This window comes from Dasypus novemcinctus, chromosome 29 (genome assembly GCF_030445035.2).
Source record: "Dasypus novemcinctus isolate mDasNov1 chromosome 29, mDasNov1.1.hap2, whole genome shotgun sequence".
NCBI classification, from domain to species: domain Eukaryota; kingdom Metazoa; phylum Chordata; class Mammalia; order Cingulata; family Dasypodidae; genus Dasypus; species Dasypus novemcinctus.
In genome coordinates, this window is record NC_080701.1 from 15,882,594 (window position 1) to 15,901,641 (window position 19,048).

General features: G+C 38.6%; 1 protein-coding gene across 10 annotated transcripts in view; it reads right to left on the reverse strand.

The window, feature by feature from the left end:
• Positions 1-290: 290 nt before the first annotated feature.
• FUT10 (fucosyltransferase 10) overlaps positions 291-19,048 on the reverse strand; it is a 119,824-nt gene continuing 101,066 nt past the window's right edge. For all 10 annotated transcript variants that reach the window (XM_071212643.1, XM_071212644.1, XM_004475174.3 and 7 more), the window contains one exon: positions 291-4,765. In XM_071212643.1, the coding sequence (XP_071068744.1) occupies positions 4,541-4,765 (225 nt within the window). In that variant the 3' untranslated portion in view covers positions 291-4,540. The remainder of the gene's footprint in view (positions 4,766-19,048) is intronic.

Below are 19,048 nucleotides of genomic sequence, written 5' to 3' on the forward strand. Positions count from 1 at the left end.
CTGAAATTTTATCATTGGCAATGAATTCTAGCAGTTGTTATTTCTCCATGTGACAATCTCACTTTGTTCATTTTCAAGAAAATGATTGCTAAAAATGGAAGTCTGAACAGCCATGGCTTATCAGATATTCTTTCAACTAAAATTGGTGTTCCATGGAAAAAAGCAGCTAGTTCAGCTTGCAACTCAATCACACAAGTGCTATTCCATGAGGATCTCACTGTATTCTGGTGTGCAGCTGCAGTTCTTTATTATTTTGCCTCACAGAATATACAAAGACATGTACTCAGAGCTGAGATTTAATAAAATTAGTCATTTTTATTGCTTCATCATCCCTGGTACCATCGTTAGTCGCTCCCTTTTTCTGGATAAATCCAGGTTTTCACAAACAAAAGAGCAATGGCCACAGATGCAGCTGTAACAACTACAGACAACATTTATTGAGGTAAGTATGAATATTAGTTTATTTAATCATCATAAGGAAATGCTATTATAATCTTCATTTTACAGATGAGCAAACTAATGCTCATAAAAATCCAAAGAACTTGACCAAGGTAATGAAGATAGTAAATAAAGAGCAGGGACTAAAACCAGGTCTTTCTTTCTCTAGAGTGATTCTATAATCCACATTTTTCAAACATTTTTTTATTTCTAAAATCAGAAAAAAATATACAGGTTAATATTAGAATTGTGCAGTAAATATATTATCACTACACCTGGACAGTATAACAGTGAACCATGTGGTGGAAAATGAAGTGTGGTTAACAGCATAAATGAGAGCATTCTCTCATGAACTATAACAAATGTATAGTACTAATACATGGTGTTAATAGAGGGTGAATGGGGAAAAATAAATGTAGGCAATAGACCACAGTTAGTGGTAATTGTCTGTTCATGTTCTCTCATAATCTGTAACAAAATGTTCCACAAAAATGTAAGATGTTGGTGGAGGGACGTTGTATGCGAATTCTGCACATTACGCATGATTGTTTTCTAAATATACAATTCTCTAATAAAAATATATTTTTTGTTGTTGTTCTGTTGTTTTTGTTGTTTGTTGGCAATAAACAACTGGAAGTTCTTTGTAAAATATACTTGAAATATAAACTTACCACCATTATTCCTGGCTTGTGAACACCTACATTTGAAGACCCCAAAGAAGAAATATGTCATTTACGCAGAGTTAGACTGATCTTGCTTTAGGACAATCAACATTCACTGAAAATCAACTCTGCACTAGATTCCACTAATGAACTTGTCATCTTTAACAGGAATTTGGGGCTAATGATTTAAAACCAATACATAATAATATCATATTGGGCATTTCCCGCTCAAGTCTACACTGTGCTTAGATCCACACAGTGTTCTACAGATCTGGAGCTGGTTTTCTTATATACAAGGCATGACTGCAGGCATGATGCTCATTTTGGCTTATGTCTTTTATTTCTGAGTAGTATGTAGAATACTGTATGCATTCAGTCTATCACTAACTATAGTAACGACTTCAATGGATACTCCGTTACTGGAGCGTAGAGCTCAAGAACAAATAAGCCAGTCAGCGTTCAGGTTCTGAGATATATGTGCTCCATAATCAAGAGGGCACAGTTGCCTTCATTTTCAGATGAAGAATTTAAGCCTATGGACTAGCATTTGAATCTTTGCTTCCAACATTTCTGAAAAGGTTTCTGTCTGTCCTGTCATACCATTTTGATCACGTGTCCTTGAGAACAAAGTAAAATGTACTGAAGCACAAGAATGCAGCATTGCACACAAAGTCCTTCGACAGCCATGAGTTGTTCCTCACAACAGCCCTGTGCTGTAGGCTGCTTTCTTTAATCTATTTTCAAGTTGAGGCAGTGAAGTAAAGAGAGAGGTGTGGCATGAAAGGGTCAACACGTAGATACTATGAAAAGGGGCCTTACAGGGAACTCAAGCAGCACAGCTTCCATTTCACAAGTAATAATCATCTACGCTGGGGATGTGCCTCCCACTCAATCGTCAGAGACGTGAGAACCTCACCTTGTGAGAGAAAAACCCATTACAGAGAGGAAATATTTGCTAAGCAAAAAAAAAAGTCTCAAATCTGTGGGTGTGCAAAGTGTCCCAAAAGAACCACTAATTATTTATTTTCTTTGACATACTCCTCATTTTCAATCCCATGAAATTTCCTCTCTTCAATGCCCCCACCCCAATTTTTTTCTAGCATTATGTATTTATTTTATTTTTTAAATTAAAGTTAATAGATCACATAGAATGTTAAATTAAAAAAAGATAAGAGGTTCCCATATAACCCACACCCCACTCCCCCATCCCCATCATTTTTGTAAATTGTGTTTTACTGAAGACACATACATCACAAAAAAGGTTACATTATAAAAAACCTAAGAGGTTCCTGTATACCCCTCATCCCCCTACCCCACTCCTACAACACCAACAACCTCCCCCATCATTGTGGCACACTCATCACTCTCGGCAAACACATTTTGGAGCACTGTTGCACCATGTGGATAATAGTTTACTCTGTAGTTCACACTCTCCCCTGGTACATTCAGTGGGTTGTGGCAGGATATATAATGTCCAGCATCTGACCCTGCAATTTTTATACCAATTTTTATACCATGTTAAATGACCAATGCTTTTATTTCACTACATTTGGTCAGGAAAGAAAAGTTTAGGGAGAAATTTACCTATGGACTCTTGGATGAAGAACTAAAATGGAATAAGATTACATGAAATGTTGAGGTTTAAGACATGCATATAGCGTAAAGGCACCAGATATTTGTTTAAGGCATTCAGGGAAGAGAACTGAAGCTACCGTGACACTGTCTGGCCAGAGACATAAATCATATCTAGAACTTTCTTTCAAAGATCCAAAAAACACACCATTTAGTATGCAATTTAAAATCTGGCCTTCACTAATCCCCCTTTCCAAACCTTTCTCCTTTGATATCATCAAATAAAATGGCAGAGAGAGATACACTAATTCCCCCCTTCCCAATACTGCACAATAAGTATATTCCTTCCTCCAAACAAGAGCCTGCTTCCTTTGAATAGCATACAATGGCTCTAAAATAGGAGTCTCAGTAAAAACACCTACAAAATTATACTTCTTAAAATTTGATAAACAATTTTAAAATGTTATACAGAAAATGACTTCATGACCAACCCAATCACTTCTTTTTGAATGCACAGACTGAGGCCCAGGGAGGTCAAGATGGTTGTCCAAGGTCATGTTTAGCTAATGGCAGAGCTCGGACTGGAAAGAACCTAGTCACAGACACTGTGGCCCACCCAACAATGTGACTCTTGTTGCTTCTAAAAGCCTCATTCCCCACATGCTGGCTACATGGCCAGAGAACTACTGAAGGAAGAATGAGGTTTGTCCCATGTCATGTACATAAAGGTCACTGGCCTGCGATAAAAGGGGAGCTGGTACCACAGGAGCTCTCCTAAGTCGTCTCCCTTATACCATACCACGGACATAAAGTATGAGGGACTCTTCCTGTCCTCTGGGTGGCCAGGGAACTTATGTTTTCCCACAACAAGTAATTCAGAAGCCATGCCATATCAACAAGGGAGGCAACAAGACTTAGTAATACCTAAAAGCATCTCTACCATCTCATGGAAAGAAAATGTGAGCCAATGTCATTTCTGCTTGTATTTCATGGAGCTCACCATAGATGCTCCAGATAAGAAATGACAGGGAATGCTCACAAACTGAATGCCTATGGCAGCCTGCCACTAGGGGTTGTACATCCTCCTAAAACTAGACAAATCAGTTGCAAGGCAATTGGAGTTCCTGGAAGCATTCACTTCCACTCTCACATTGATCAAAATGTACAGGCTGTCCAGCTCTAATCATACAATTCTTATTACTATTCTGCTCAGCAGTATAAAGGGACAACTGGGAACATCTTACTGATCAAAACATAAAAAAAGAAGGCACATCTTTACAAGACGTACTGCTTTTGGCAGAGTGGGTGCTGCACAGGGCAAGATAAAAAGAGAGATGGCTGAGAGTAAGGAGAAGAAGGTAGAGATAAGCACATGTTTTTTTGACTTGAAGGATAGCAAATACACTTTATACAGCTTTCATTATTCACTTATGTCCCTGGAAACCAACACATAGACTCTCTCATTGCCAAGTTCTAATACATTTTGTGTTCAGGCTCAGCATCAGGAAACTGGGCTTTCTGGCCAAATACCAATAAACTGTTGAGAGTGAGGTGAATATCCAGACTCCACAGCTAGATCCTCTGACTCCTTTGCAACAAGGAAAACACTGTTACATGGATTTCCACAAAAGGCAGCAACAGAATTGATCCAGATATATAAACTGAATGAGACCAAAGTCCACAAGAAATAATTAACTTTTTTAGTATAAAAATATAAAGGTGACCCTTAAGGGTAATTTAAACCCATTATTTGATAGAGCTCACTAAAGGACAGTGAAGAGAATGGCTATTATATTCAAATATTAAGGCAACCAAGACTATAAACCTCAAGAAGGCTCTAATCTAATTCGTTCTGATCCTTTCTGAAATTAGTCCTTGAATACTAGGCTCCAAAACTCGTGAGTTGAAAAGTTTTGATTCCTATCGACCAGCCATCTTAGGGCCTGGGCTTCTTTCTTGGACTGTTGGAAGCTTGGTATCCACATCTTTCTCAAAGAGCTTTCACGTGGAGCCAGAGGAGAGAAAGCAAACATTGTAGGCTCCGGGCAACTCAGGTGGGTAACTTCTGCCTTCCACCTCTTAGGTGTTAAGCCCTGCATTGAGAAAACAAAACAAAACAAAAAAGAATTAAGAACATACAAAAAATTTGATGGTCAGACACAGACCCTCACATCTACAGTCAAGTGATTTTTGACAAGGCTGTCAAACCCACCTTGCTGGGTCAGAACAGACTATTCAACAAATGGTGCTGGGAGAACTGGATATCCATATCCAAAAGAAAGAATGAGGACCCCTATCTCACACCTTATGCAAAAATTAACTCAAAATGGATCAAAGACATAAGTAAAAAAGCTGCAACCATGTAACTGCTAGAAGAGAATGTAGGAAAACATGTTCAAGATCTTATGGTAGATGGTGTTTTCTTAAACCTTACACAAAGCATGAGCAACAGAAGAAAAAAATAGATAATGGGACCTCCTCAAAATTAAACACTTTTGTACTGCAAAAGACTTTGTTAAGAAGGTGAAAAGGTAGCCTGCTCAATGGGAGAAAATATTTGGAAACCACATATCTGATAAGGATTTGATTTCCATGTTATATAAAGAGATCATACAGCTCAACAATAAAAGGGTTAGAAATCCAACTAAAAATGGGCAAAAGACTTATAGACTTTTCTCCAAAAAGGAAATACAAATGCCAAAAAAGCACATGAAAAATGTTCAATATTACTAGCTATTAGGGAAAGGCAAACCAAAACTACAGTGAGATATCATCTCACACCTCATAGAATGGCCATTATTTTAAAAAAACAGAAAACTAAAAATGTTGGACAGGATGTGAAAAAATAGGAACACTCCTTCACTGTTGGCGGAAATGCAAAATGGTGCAGTCTCGGTGGAAGACAGCTTAGCAGTTTCTCTGGAAGCTAAATATAGAACTGCCTTATCTGACAATCCTCCTACAAGGAATATATCCAGGAGAACTGAAAACATTGACACGAACAGACATTTGCACACCAATGTTCAAAGCAGCGTTATGCATAGTTGCCAAAAAAGGGAAAGAACCCAAGTGTCCATCAACCGGTAAATGGATAAACAAAGGTATATGCATATGATGGAATACTACAATGCTGTAAGAAGAAATGAAATTGCAACACATATGATAACATGGATGAACCTTGAGACCATTATGCTGAGTGAAATAAGCAAGACACAATAGGACAAATATTGTATGGTCTTACTAATGTAAACTAAATATGAAAAATAAACACATGAAGTTAAAACCTAAACTATAAGTTACTAGGAGATAGGTTGAAGATTGAGAAGGGGTAGTGATATTTATTGCATGCAGAATTTTTTTTTTTTAGGGCAGTACTGGGTATTGAACCTGGGATGCTGGATATGTGAAGCAGGCACTCAACCACTGAGTAGGTACAATTTTTAATTAGTTTGACTGTAAAAGTGTGGAAATGGAAAGAGTTGATGGTAACACATTAACGCTGTCTATTTCCTAACACGGCTGGTTTATAAATGGGATTGTGGCTGAATGAGGTAGTTTAGGGGCATAAAAATTCAGTTGAAAGAAAGCGAGAGAATAATTTAGGGTCTGAATATCATAGCGAACCCAGACATGGATGAGAATTGTGGTTAACAATACAAATACAAGAATTTTCTTTTATGAACTAGAACAAATGTACATCACTATTACAAGGTGGTAAGAATATGGTGATACACAGGAAAATACAATTAATATAATTATGAACTATAGTTAACAGCAATACTGTAATATTCCTGCATCAATGGCAAAGAAGGTACTATATCAATGGTAAGGGTCAATACCAAAGGTTATGGGATTTTTTCTTTTGAACTAAGGAAAATGTTCAAAAAGTTACTGAGGCAATGACTGCACAACTCTTTGATGAAAGTGATAGCTACTGAGTATACACCTTGGATAGACAGTACAAGGCATGGGATTGTATAATACAGTGAACCATGTGGTGGAAAATGGACTGTGGTTAACAGTACAAATATGAGCAAGTCCTCTCATGAACTATAACAAATCTACAATACTAATACATGGTGTTAATAGGGGGTGTATGGAAAAAATATACCAAATGTAAGCTATGGATCATGGTTTGTGATAATACTCTAATGATGTTCATTCAAAAGCTGTAAGAAATATTCCACAATAATGGAAGGTGTTGGTGGAGGGGTGATGCATAGGAATTCTACACATTATGCATGATTGTTTTGTAAGCTCGCAAATTCTCTAATTTTATATATATGTGTGTGTGTGTGTATATATATATATATTTTTTAAAGAGTTCATACAACTCAATGATAAAAAGACAAGCAACCCAATTAAAAAACAGGCAAACACTTGAATAGATATTTTTCCATGGAGGAAATATAAATGGCCAAAAGCACATTAAAGGAGGTTCAACATCACGAGCTATTAGGGAAATGCAAATCAAAATTACAATGAGATATCACTTCACACCTTATAGAGTGGCCATTATTTAAAAAACAAAAACAAAAAACAGAAAACTACAAATGCCACAGAGGATGTAGAGAAATAGGAACACTCCTTCACTACTGGTGGGAATGTAGAATAGTGTAACCTCTGTGGAAGACAGCTTGATGGTTCCTCAGGAAGCTAAATATCGAACCACCATATGATCGGGCAATCCCACTACCAGGAACATAATTCAGCAAACCTGAAAGCAGGGACTGGAAAAGACATTTGTACACCAATGTTCATAGCAACATTATTCACAGTTGCTAAAAGATGAAACAACCCAAGTGTCCATCAACCAATGAATGGATAAACACAATGTGGTATATACATACAATGGAATACTACTCAGCTGTACGAAGAAATGAAGTCAGGATGCATATGAAAACAGGGATGAGCCTTGAGAGCATTATGTTGCATGAACTAAGCCAGAAACAAAAGAACAAATGGACGTCACTATTACAAGGTGTTAAAAATATGGTGATATAAGGGAAATAAATAGCTAATGTAACTTATGGACTATAGTTAACAGTAATATTATAATTTTTTTCATCAATGGCAAAGAAAGTACTATATCATTGTTAAGGGTCAACAATGTGGGGGAAGGGGATATGGGATTTTTCCTTCTGGAGTAATGTAAATGTTCTAAAATTGACCGAGGTGATGATAGTACAATTCTGTGATGAAAGTGAGAACCACTGTATACACTTTGGATGAATCGTGTACAGTTTGATATAATTGATGAATTCCAAGAAGAAATAATGGATTATGCATGTAATTTGATCTGTACCTGGGCATGATTTAGTTATGATTAGGGTGTTGCACCCTCACCCCTTGGTGGGTGGGGACTCACAGGTAAAAGGCAGAGGCAGGTAAAGAACAGAGTTGGGGATTTCTGATGTTAGGGTTTGATGCTGAAGACCTGGGAAGCCAGCCCCAGGAAGGAAGGAACCTTGAACCCAATGGAAAGCAAGCCCCAGGAACATAGGAACCCAGGAAGCCTGAACTTTCACAGACATTATCAGCCATTTTGCTTCAAATAGACTTTGGTGAGGGAAGTAACTTATGCTTTCCGGCCTGGTATCTGTAAGCTCCTACTCCAAATAAATACCCTTTATAAAAACCAACTAATTTCTGGTATTTTGCATCAGCACCCCTTCAGCTGACTAATACAGATCTTAAGAGGTATTGGACCATATAACGCAGTAAATCCCATGGTGGATAATGGACTGTGGTTAACAGTACAAATATGAGTTTAAAGGTTAGATCTAGAATATGTATTGATTTGGAAAAATTCTACATCCTATCTTTTTCTTTTCTTTTTTCCTAATTATTGAGCTTCTCTTCACAAGAGCCTTAGATCACAGTAATTCATATATACAATATACAGTACTCCCACACATCCACCATAAAACCTTTTCCCTTCCGCAGCAATAATCTTATAACTTATTCATATCATATTTACTTAAACTGATGTACAGACTCTGAGACAATAGCTTTCAAACAAGGTGACATCTGTGCTTACATTTTGGTCCATACTTTAGGATATACAGTTTTCTAAATTTTTAGTTATCCTATGTTTTACATTATGGTTTACATTATTAGTCTGTCGTCCCCTATATGTTTTTGGTGTAATATTACATGTTTTATATCCATCCTTGTGTACTCTCGCGAAACTCCTCTCTTACCCCCACATTTACCTTGGTTCCATCCATTCAACATCCATTTTCCCCTCCCCTTGGGGCCCATATTCCATTTTACTAGTAAGGGAACCTGACATTATATTGGGCTTCACTTTTCAGGAAGTTTTGGATCACAGAGTGCTTCAACAACGGCAGCGGAGGAATACTGGTATGGGATGTTATTGACAGGCGATATATGGTTGACAGGGAGCTATACAGGGCATATGTCCAGGGTGCATGGTAATGTTTGGATATACTCATAGTGGAAACAATTAAAAACAACAGCTGGGGGGGTACTGGGTTCCTGGCCGGGGGTGCTCAGTCGTGGTTCCTAAGGGAGCAGTAGCAATCCCCCAGGTGCAACGTTAAGGACCAGGAAGGAATGAGGGTCCAACAGTGAGCCCCTGATACTAATGACTATGCTTGTGAGCCTATACAGCTGAAATAAGAACAAGGCCTAGAGCAGCACTGTGCCTAGGAGTTTCCTCCTGACAGCCTTCATGTTACTCAAATGTGGCCAGTCTCAAAGCCAAACTCAGCATGTAAATGCAATTCATTCCCCCCAGCGTGGGACATGACACCCAGGAATGAGCCTCCCTGGCACCAAGGGATCACTACCAAGTCCCAGCTGATGATGCAACTAGAAAATGACCTTGAATTAAATGTTCAACACAGAATAGCAGAATATCCCTGTCTACATATAATAACAGGAGTTTAAAATGCTGTTTGACCTAATGTAAGGGGGAAATGGAAAGGAGAAATGAGTTTATATGGCTATGAGTCTCTAAAAAAGAGTCTGGAAGTTGTCAGAAGGATTGCCCTTATGCACACCTGAGCAGAGTCTCAGAGACAGATAAAATAGATACAACCCCAGGTATTGGTTCTTTTGAGGGCTAAAGAGACCCACGGGTTCTATGGTCATGGCAGATGGGGTTCACTGCCATGTCAGTTGGCCCTTCTTTGGAGCTGGTGTTTCTGCGTGATGGAACTGGACTCAGATGGGATCTCTTTTCACAAGACTTTCATGCTACTTTACTGGAATTGTAGTTGGTGCTGGGGTTTAAGATCTATTTAGGGGATTTGAATCTCTGGACTGACAATATGATAGCCAGGCCCTGAACCTCAACAGACTTCAACTCCTACACTCTGATTTATTGGACTTACCCCACTCAGCTAACATGGAGTTGAAGAATGTCAACCACCATACCATGGAGCCTAGAGTGCCTACAACTGAAAGCAGGATTGCATCCAGTATCCATGTGGAATCTAAGCCCCCTCTTGACATAGATGCGCAATGGACACAACCAATCCAAGGTCCACAGAGAAAATGTGGCATTGGTGTGGGAAAAGTGGCCATGGTGGCTGCTGGATGCGGGGAATGGGAGGAAGAGATGAGATGTGGAGGCGTTTTCGGGACTTGGAGTTGTCCTGGGTGGTGCTTCATGGACAATTAGGGACACTGTAGATCCCCCCAGGGCCCACTGGATGGAACGTGGGAGAGTATGGGCTATGATGTGGACCATTGACCATGAGGTGCAGCGATGCCTAGAGATGTACTTACCAAATGCAATGGTCATGATGATGATGTCATGATGATGGTAGAGAGTGTTGCTATGGGGGGAGTGGTGGGGTGGGGGCAGTGGGGTTGAATGGGACCTCATATTTTTTTAATATTTTTTAAAAATGAACAATAAAAATAAAAAACAAAAACAAAACAGTACAAATATGAGAATGTTCTCTCATGAACTCTTAAGAAGTATATAATACGAATATATGGTGTTAATAATAGGGTAGTTTATGGAAAAATATACTAAATAAGCTATGGACCATAGTTAGCAGTAATATTTTGATAATGTTCTTTCATCATTTGTAACAAATATTCTACAACAATGCAAGGTGTTGGTGGTGGGATGATATATGGGAATCCTTTATATTATGCATTATTGTTTTGTAAACTCACAACTTCTCTAATTTTAAAAAGGCAATGGCAAAATCCATTGATGAATGTTAACATTTCTGGGGAAAATGAAATTTCTTCATACAAAATTATGAAGTTGATCCCCCACCTCACATTATGTACAAAAAAATACATTATTAAAGATTTTTGCCTCCATTTAGGATGTAGAAAACTGGAAAAGAATATGACTCCTACTCTAAAAATAAGAACTTTTCTTGAGCCCATCAGGGAGCTGAGATCTCAGAGCAACCAAGTAAACTAAATTCCAAAGAGTAACAAGGTTCTCCAAGGAGAGATAAGATATATGATCAGTTTCACATTTCATAGAGAACAAGAGAAAACAGTTAAAAATAAGTCAGTTAAACCTGTTAAATTCTGAGAGGCAAAGTATGAGCTAGTATGCCATTTTCGAACAGCTGTTTGCTGAGAGCTGGGAGATGAAAAGGGAGATTCAAATTCATTTAAAAGCTCTTTTCCTTAGAACCTCTACCAAGTGCTCAGGAGGAAGACTGGGGACAGCACAGATTAGTAGAAAAAGCCCCCTCCCTGGTACAGTGCAGGGAGTGACCTGCTCTACTGGGGAACAGGCAAGAACCCCTTGGGTGATGGAAAAGTTTTGGTAATTGATGGTGGTGATGGTAGAACAACATTGTGAACATAATTAACAGCACTGAATTATATACTTAAATGTGGTTAAAAGTGGATATTTTAGGTTGTATATATGTTTCTAGAATTTTTTTTTAATTGTGTACAACATGAATAGTGAACCCTAACATAAACCATGGACTATAGTTAATAGTACAATTATAAAAATATTCTTTCATCAATTGTAACGAACGTATCACACTAATGTAAAAAGTTAATGACACGGTAGAATTAATAATAGGGTGGTATATGAGTACTCTGTATTTTTCTGTAAACCTGCAACTTCTCTAATTTAAACAAGTGCAGAGTACTAATTTTAAAAAAGCTAAGGGAGAAGATGTGGCTCAAGCAGTTGAGTGCCCACCTCCTGGGTTTGGTTCCTGGTGCCTCCTAAAAGAAGACAAACAAACAACAAGCAGACAACAAGCAGACATCAAGCAAAAACAATGAGCAGACAATAAGGAAACAAAAACAAGCAGGCAATGAACAAAAAACGAGCAAAAACCATGGACAGACAATGAGCAAAAACAATGAACAAAAAGACAAGGGAGCCATCTTGGAGGTGGGAAGAAAGCTGGAGTGGCTATATTAATTTCCAAAAAAGTAGACTTCAAGATAGGAAAATTATCAAGGACAAAAAGAGACATTATATATCATCATATAATATTAGATAAAGGGATCAATTCTCCAAAAAGACATAGCAATCTTAAACATATATGCACCTAGCAACAGAGCAAAATATACGCAGCAAAAAGGTAGAAACAACCAATATGTTCAACAGCAGATAAATGGATAAAGAAAATGTGATTATACATACCACGAAATATTATTCAGCCATAAAAAAGGAATGAAGTGCTAATACATACCACTACACTTGAAGACATCATGTCAAGTGAAATAAGTCAGACACAAATGGACAGGTATCATATAATTCAACTTATATGAAATAGCTAGAGTATTTAAAGACCAAGAGAGAGAAGGTAGAGTGCCATGAGCAGAGACAGGGAGGGGGACTGGAGAGTTAATACATAATGGGTATAGGGTTTCTCTTTGTGATGAAGGGCATGCTCTTGGAATGAATTTGGTGAGGGTAGCACAGCATTGTGAATGTGATTAATCCCACTAAATGGTGTATTTGGGAGGTGTTGAAATGGGAAAGGTTATGCATATATATGTCTCCTCAACTTAAAAGAAAATATCAACTAAAGAGACAATGACATGATGATGGGAACGAGTGTTGTGGGGGGGGGGAGAGGGGGGGTGGGGGGGTAGGGTTGAATGGGACCTCACATATATATTTTTAATGTAATATTATTACAAAGTCAATAAAAAATAAAAAATTTAAAAAAAAAAAAAAAAAAAGAGACAATGACAATTAAATGCAATACAGTGAAGCATACTTGGCCCAGTGGATAGGGCGTCTGCCTACCACATGGGAGGTCCATGGTTCAAACCCCGGGCCTCCTTGACCCGTGTGGAGCTGGCCCATGTGCAGTGCTGATGTGTGCAAGGAGTGTTGTGCCATGCAGGGGTGTCCCCACATAAGGGAGCCCCATGTGCAAGGAGTGCACCCCATAAGGAGAGCCGCCCAGCGCGAAAGAAAGTGCAACCTGCCCAGGAATGGCACCACGCACACACAGAGAGCTGACACAACAAGAAGACATAACAAAAAGAAACACAGATTCCCATGCCACTGACAACAGAAACGAACAAAAAAAACACACAGCAAATGGACACAGAGAACAGACAACTGGGGCAGGGGAGAGAGAAGGGGAGAAATAAATAAAATAATAAAAAATAAAATAAAATAAAATAAGCAATACATAATCCTGGGCAGGTTCTAATAACGAAGGAAAGAGAGACCAAAAGGATATTATTGGGTCATATGAAAAACTGGAATATAAACAGAAAACTTTATTATCAATGTTAAAATTCCTGAATTTGATAACTGTTCTTAAGGTGGTTACATAAGTGAATATCCTTGTCCTTAGGAAATTTACATGGAAGTATTATGTGTTCAAGGAGCATGATGTATACAACCTACTCTCAAATGTTTAGGAGAGACAGGAGGAGGGAGGGAGGGAGAAAGGTAGGAAGAAGGAAGGAAGGAAGGAAGAAGGAAGGAAGGAAGAAGGAAGGAGGGAGGGAGGGAGGGAGGGAGGGAGGGAGGGAGGGAAGGAAGGAAGGAAGGAAGGAAGGAAGGAAGGAAGGAAGGAAGGAAGGAAGGAAGGAAGGAAGGAAGGAAGGAAGGAAGGAAGGGCATATGTGGCAAAAGGTTAACATTGCTGGATCTGGGTTTCTGGGATGAGATATGTTGGAGTTCTCTATATTGGGCTTGTGTTATTTCTGCAATTGTCCTGTAATTTTGAAATTATTTCAAAATAAAAATTTTAAGAGAAAAAAAGCCTTAAGCCATTGGAGGAGGGGAAGCTAACCTTCCTGTCCTGAGGTCCCAGAGAAAATTCATTGCTTCCTGGGAGAACACAGGCAAAACCCAGCTGCCTTGGGGGAGGGGGCAGGGGAGGAGGAAGCTGGAAACTGTTTTGGGCTTAGGGTTCTACAATGGTACCAAACAGAGGTCGCCTATCACTTGGGAGGGGCACAAAACACTCTCCCATCCAAATCCAACCACAGATACAAGGCAGAGTTAGGCTTCCATGGGGAGAGACAGGAATGCTGAGGAAGCCCCACCCCTGAAGTCCACGAAAGCAAGATGTGCCTAAGACTGAGGCTGAACCAAGACAACAAAGAAACCACCTTGCCCCCACCATGAGTTCAGCACTATATAACAAGCAATAGCTGCTCAATGCTAAAGAAGGAGCAAGCGCATGTAGAGTCCGCCTCTCTGGCAAATCTTGTAGGAATTGCTAAACACTGAAGGAGGCAGAGGAATACTGAGAAAAACTCCTTAGCACTCCAGGCCTGACTTTAAGCACAGTAACAGCAGCCAGAGAGTAGAATAACCTGGAGTCTATAGAGCACTAAAAGTAAAAATAGCAACCACAAAACCCAAATCCATTCCACTTGTAATTAGATTGACTCAACTCCTACACTAACAGCTTGACAGAAAAAGAGATGTGCCTATTTACATGCATAAATACTGTTTATCTCAGTCTTTACTGTTCTTCTGTACATGATTTCCAGCAGTCATTCAAAAATTGTGGGACACACAAAGAAACAAACAAAACCACTGTCAAGAGATAAAGTAATCAACAGAACCAGATGCAGAGATGACTTAGATGTTGGTACTGTTAGGCAGGAACTTTAAAAATAACTACTGTTAATATGTTAAAGAATATAGCAGAAAAGATAGATGACATGCATAGATATAAGAGGAATTTCAGCAGAGATAAGTAAATTAAAACAAGAGTTAAATGGAAATGCTAGGATTCAGCAGCTGCCAGGATGGTCCTGAGATGCAGTATATGTTTCTCAGTGGTGGGTCCCAAGGATTAAGCAATCGGTCCTACTTAAAAGCACTCAACTCAGAAACACATCTCCATATACGCTGTCCCTTTCTTCAATGCTTCTTTCACCTTGTTTCTCACTTATCCTAGCTCAGCTTGCACTCCCTAATAAAGTATAAGCACAAACGCCTCTGCTTCCCCTTCTGTTCCTAGGGAATTCAAGGTAGAAACTTGGTACCAGGCTTGGCACTAGAAAGCATTCCTTACCTGATGGCAATAAAGAACCCACTGCTGGTGACATTAAAATTGGTAAGGCTTTCATACATTTTATCACTAACACTTAGCACATAAGTGAGAAAGTAGAATCCCTGGTTCTGGAAGGAAAGGGATTACATTACAAAAGAATTGCAGGACCTGGCTAAAGTGTAATGTCAAGACTGAGGAAGTATGTGTAGGAGTGTATCTTGAGGGCATAGGACCAGGATGGCTAAACAGGGAAGATTTTATTGAGCTGGAGGAATTCATTTATGACAAGGAGTTCAACATTCTGGCAAGAACCCCTAAAGCTGATCCCAATAGTTTGTTGAATGGCTCCTTGAAACTTAAGATGTGATAACAGCCTACAGTATATGAGAAAGAGATACCAGAACTTCTTCAGCAAAATATTGAGCAAAAATGTCTAAATGGTCAGGGGAATGTTAGACTAGATGAACTAATTAAGACCTGAGAACCAACCTCTCTAATTGCTGAAAGGACATTTTCTTCACTAAGCCAACATGGAAAACACTGGTGAAAGTACTACCATTTTTAGAAATGGCCATTCCTAAGGGAGTTGAATATAAATTTGCCATGTGTAGCAGTTTGGTGTTATGAATTCCAAAAATAGATACTGGATTATGTTTGTAAACTGGCTTATTCCTCTGGGTATATTAGATTATATTAAATTCAAAGGTTTCACTTTTACTTGATTAAATAATGATTAAGGCTTGATTGGGCCATGTCAGTAGGACACTGAGTCTCTGTCCCCTTGGTTAGTTGGATGGCAGAGAAGTTAGTTGGAGTTTCAGATGCTGGAGCCCCAGGAAGTAAACACTCAGGAGAACACAATGGAATAGAGATGGCTCCATAGACACAGAAGAGGCTCCAGAAGAGAGAAAGTCTGATAGTCTACATCTGACCTTGTGGGGAGAACAGAGCAGCTAAGCCCAGAGAGAAACAAGCCCCGGGAGAGAGACGAGATTTATTCCAGCCTACAGCTGATATTGGAAGAAGCTGGGACCATGGAGCCTTAAGAGGAAAAGGAAGGCTAGACCCTTACAGACATGGGAAATCAGCTTGTTCCAACACATGGTAACAGATTTTGGTGAGGGAAGTAATTTACACTTTATGGCCTGGTAATTGTAAGCTTCTACCCCAATAAATACCCTTTATAAAAGCCAGGATATTTCTGATATTTTGCATCAGCACCCCTTTGGCTGACTAATAAACTATGTGACCCAACAATACCATTACTAGGTATATAACCAGAAGAACTGAGAGCGGTGACATGAACAGACATCTGCATACCAATGTTCATAGCAGCATTATCCACAATTGTCAAAAGTTGCAAACAACTCAAATGTCCGTCAACTTAAGAATGGATAAGCAAATTCTGGTGTATAGACACAATGGAATATTATGCAGCTATAAAAGGAAATGAAGTCATGAAGCATACGATAATATGGATGAACCTGGAGGATGTTATGTTGAGTGAAGCAAGCCAGACACAAAAGGATAAATACTGTATAACTGTGCTATTATGAACTAAATATATTGTGTAAATTCATGAATTAATAATTAGAATATAAGTCACCAGAAAATAGAATGAGGGTAGAAAATGAAAAGTTGAGAGTAAATCTGTGCAAAAATGGTAAAAAGGTTGTTTGTAAATCTTTGGAAATGAATAGACATAGTGAAAGTACATCATAGTGTGTGTAACTAACAGAGCTATTAATATGGGCATGAGAGTGGTTGAAAGGGTAAGTCTAAGGTCACGTATATATATATTTTTTTAAAGATTATTTATTTATTTCTCTCCCCTTCCCCCCTGCCCCGTCTGTCTGTTTTCTGTGTCTATTTGCTGCATCTTCTTTGTCCGCTTCTGTTGTTGTCAGCGGCACGGGAATCTGTGTTTCTTTTGGTTGCGTCATCTTATTGTGTCAGCTCTCCGTGTGTGCAGCTCCATTCCTGGGCAGGCTGCACTTTCTTTCGCGTTGGGCGGCTCTCCTTACAGGGCGCATGCCTTGTGCATGGGGCTGCCCTATGCAGGGGACACCCCTGCGTGGCACGGCACTCCTTGCGCACATCAGCACTGCACATGGGCCAGCTGCACATGAGTCAAGGAGGCCCAGGGTTTGAACTGCGGACCTCCCATGTGGTAGACGGATGCCCTAACCACTGGGCCAAGTCCGCCGCCCTAAGGTCACGTATATTATTAAAAGGAAAGCTAAAAAATGTAACATGGGACCGTACAATATTCACTATAATATAGTGAAACTTCATGTAAATTATGAATATGGATGCTATTGCATATATGACTTTTTACAAAATATAAACACAAACTTGGGAGATAGAAACAGGATAAGTTATGTATAGTAGAGGATACATAGAGATTGAGAGGTAGTAAGGTTTTTGTTTTTGTTTTTTGTTTTTCATTATTATTTTTGGAATAATGAAAATGCTCTTAAGATGACTGAAGTGATGAATGTACAACTATGTGATTATACTGAATATCACTGATTATACACTTTGGATACATTTATGCTTTATTTATACATATCAATAAAATTGATTTGTTAAAAAAAGAACTATAGTGAGTCATCATTTCTACTAGACAGGCCACTATTAAAAAAACAGAAAACTATTAATGTTGGAGAGGATGTACAGAAATAGGAACACTCATGCACTGCTGGTGGGAATATAAATGTGTACCACTGTGAAGGACAATTTGGCAGTTCCTCAGGAAGCTAAGTATAGATTTGTCATATGATCTGGTAATGCCACTACTAGGTATGTACCCAGAAGAACTGAAAGCAGGGACACAATCAGATATATGCACATCAATGTTCACAGCAGCATTATTCACAATTGTCAAGAGATAGATGCAACTCAAGTGTGCATTGACAGAAGAATGGATAAACAAAATGTGGTATATACATATGATGGAATATTATTCAACTGTAAGAAAGAATGAAATATTGATGCATGCAACAATACAGATGAACTTTAAGATTATGAGTGAGATGAGCAAGATACAAAAGGACAAACATTATATGATCTCACTAATATGAACAAAGTAAAACAAGCAAACTCTTAGAGACAGAATCTAGAAGATAGGTTACTAGGAGATAGAATGGGAGTAGAGATCAAGGAGCCAATACTTAATCTGTACAGAGTTTATAATTATGTTGATTGTAATGGTTTAGAAATGGGCAAAGGTGATGGTAGCAATGTGAAATACAATTATGAACTTTGTTGAAAGGGAAATTTTTGGGTCATATATGTTATTAGAAGGAAAGCTACAGGATAAAACATGGGGTTATATAACATAGTACACCCTGTAGTGGCCAAGGATTAGGATTAATAATATAAATATCAGAATGTTCTCTCAGAATCTATAACAAAGGTATGTCACTAGTAGAGGGCATTGATAGTGGGGTGGTATACGGGGGTGAAATGCACCTAATTCAAAATATGGACTATAGTTAAAAGTGACTTTTTAACATTCTTGCATCAATTTTAACAGGTACCACACCAATATTGAGTCATAAATGGAGGGAAGGGGTATGTTATAGGAACAGTGCATTTTTTTTTATTCCTAGAAAAATATTATATGCCACAGAAATAACCAAATTTCCTTGTCAGTTGTACCATTTTACTATGAGGTATCTCTGAAAGTATATGCAGCCTGTTGCAGGTCAAAGCCTCATCATCAGGAAATACAAAAAAAAGAGAAAAAGAACTTTACATGAGAAGCAAGGCAGGTACATAAATTATGTTCTAACTATCAATTAATATAACCCTGGTAAGAAGGTAAAGGTGTCCTCGAAAGACAGGGCCTTTTGAACATCTTGAAAGTTACATAGCTACACACTTCTATGGGATATAAATGTATCTTTGTTGCCATGGGTA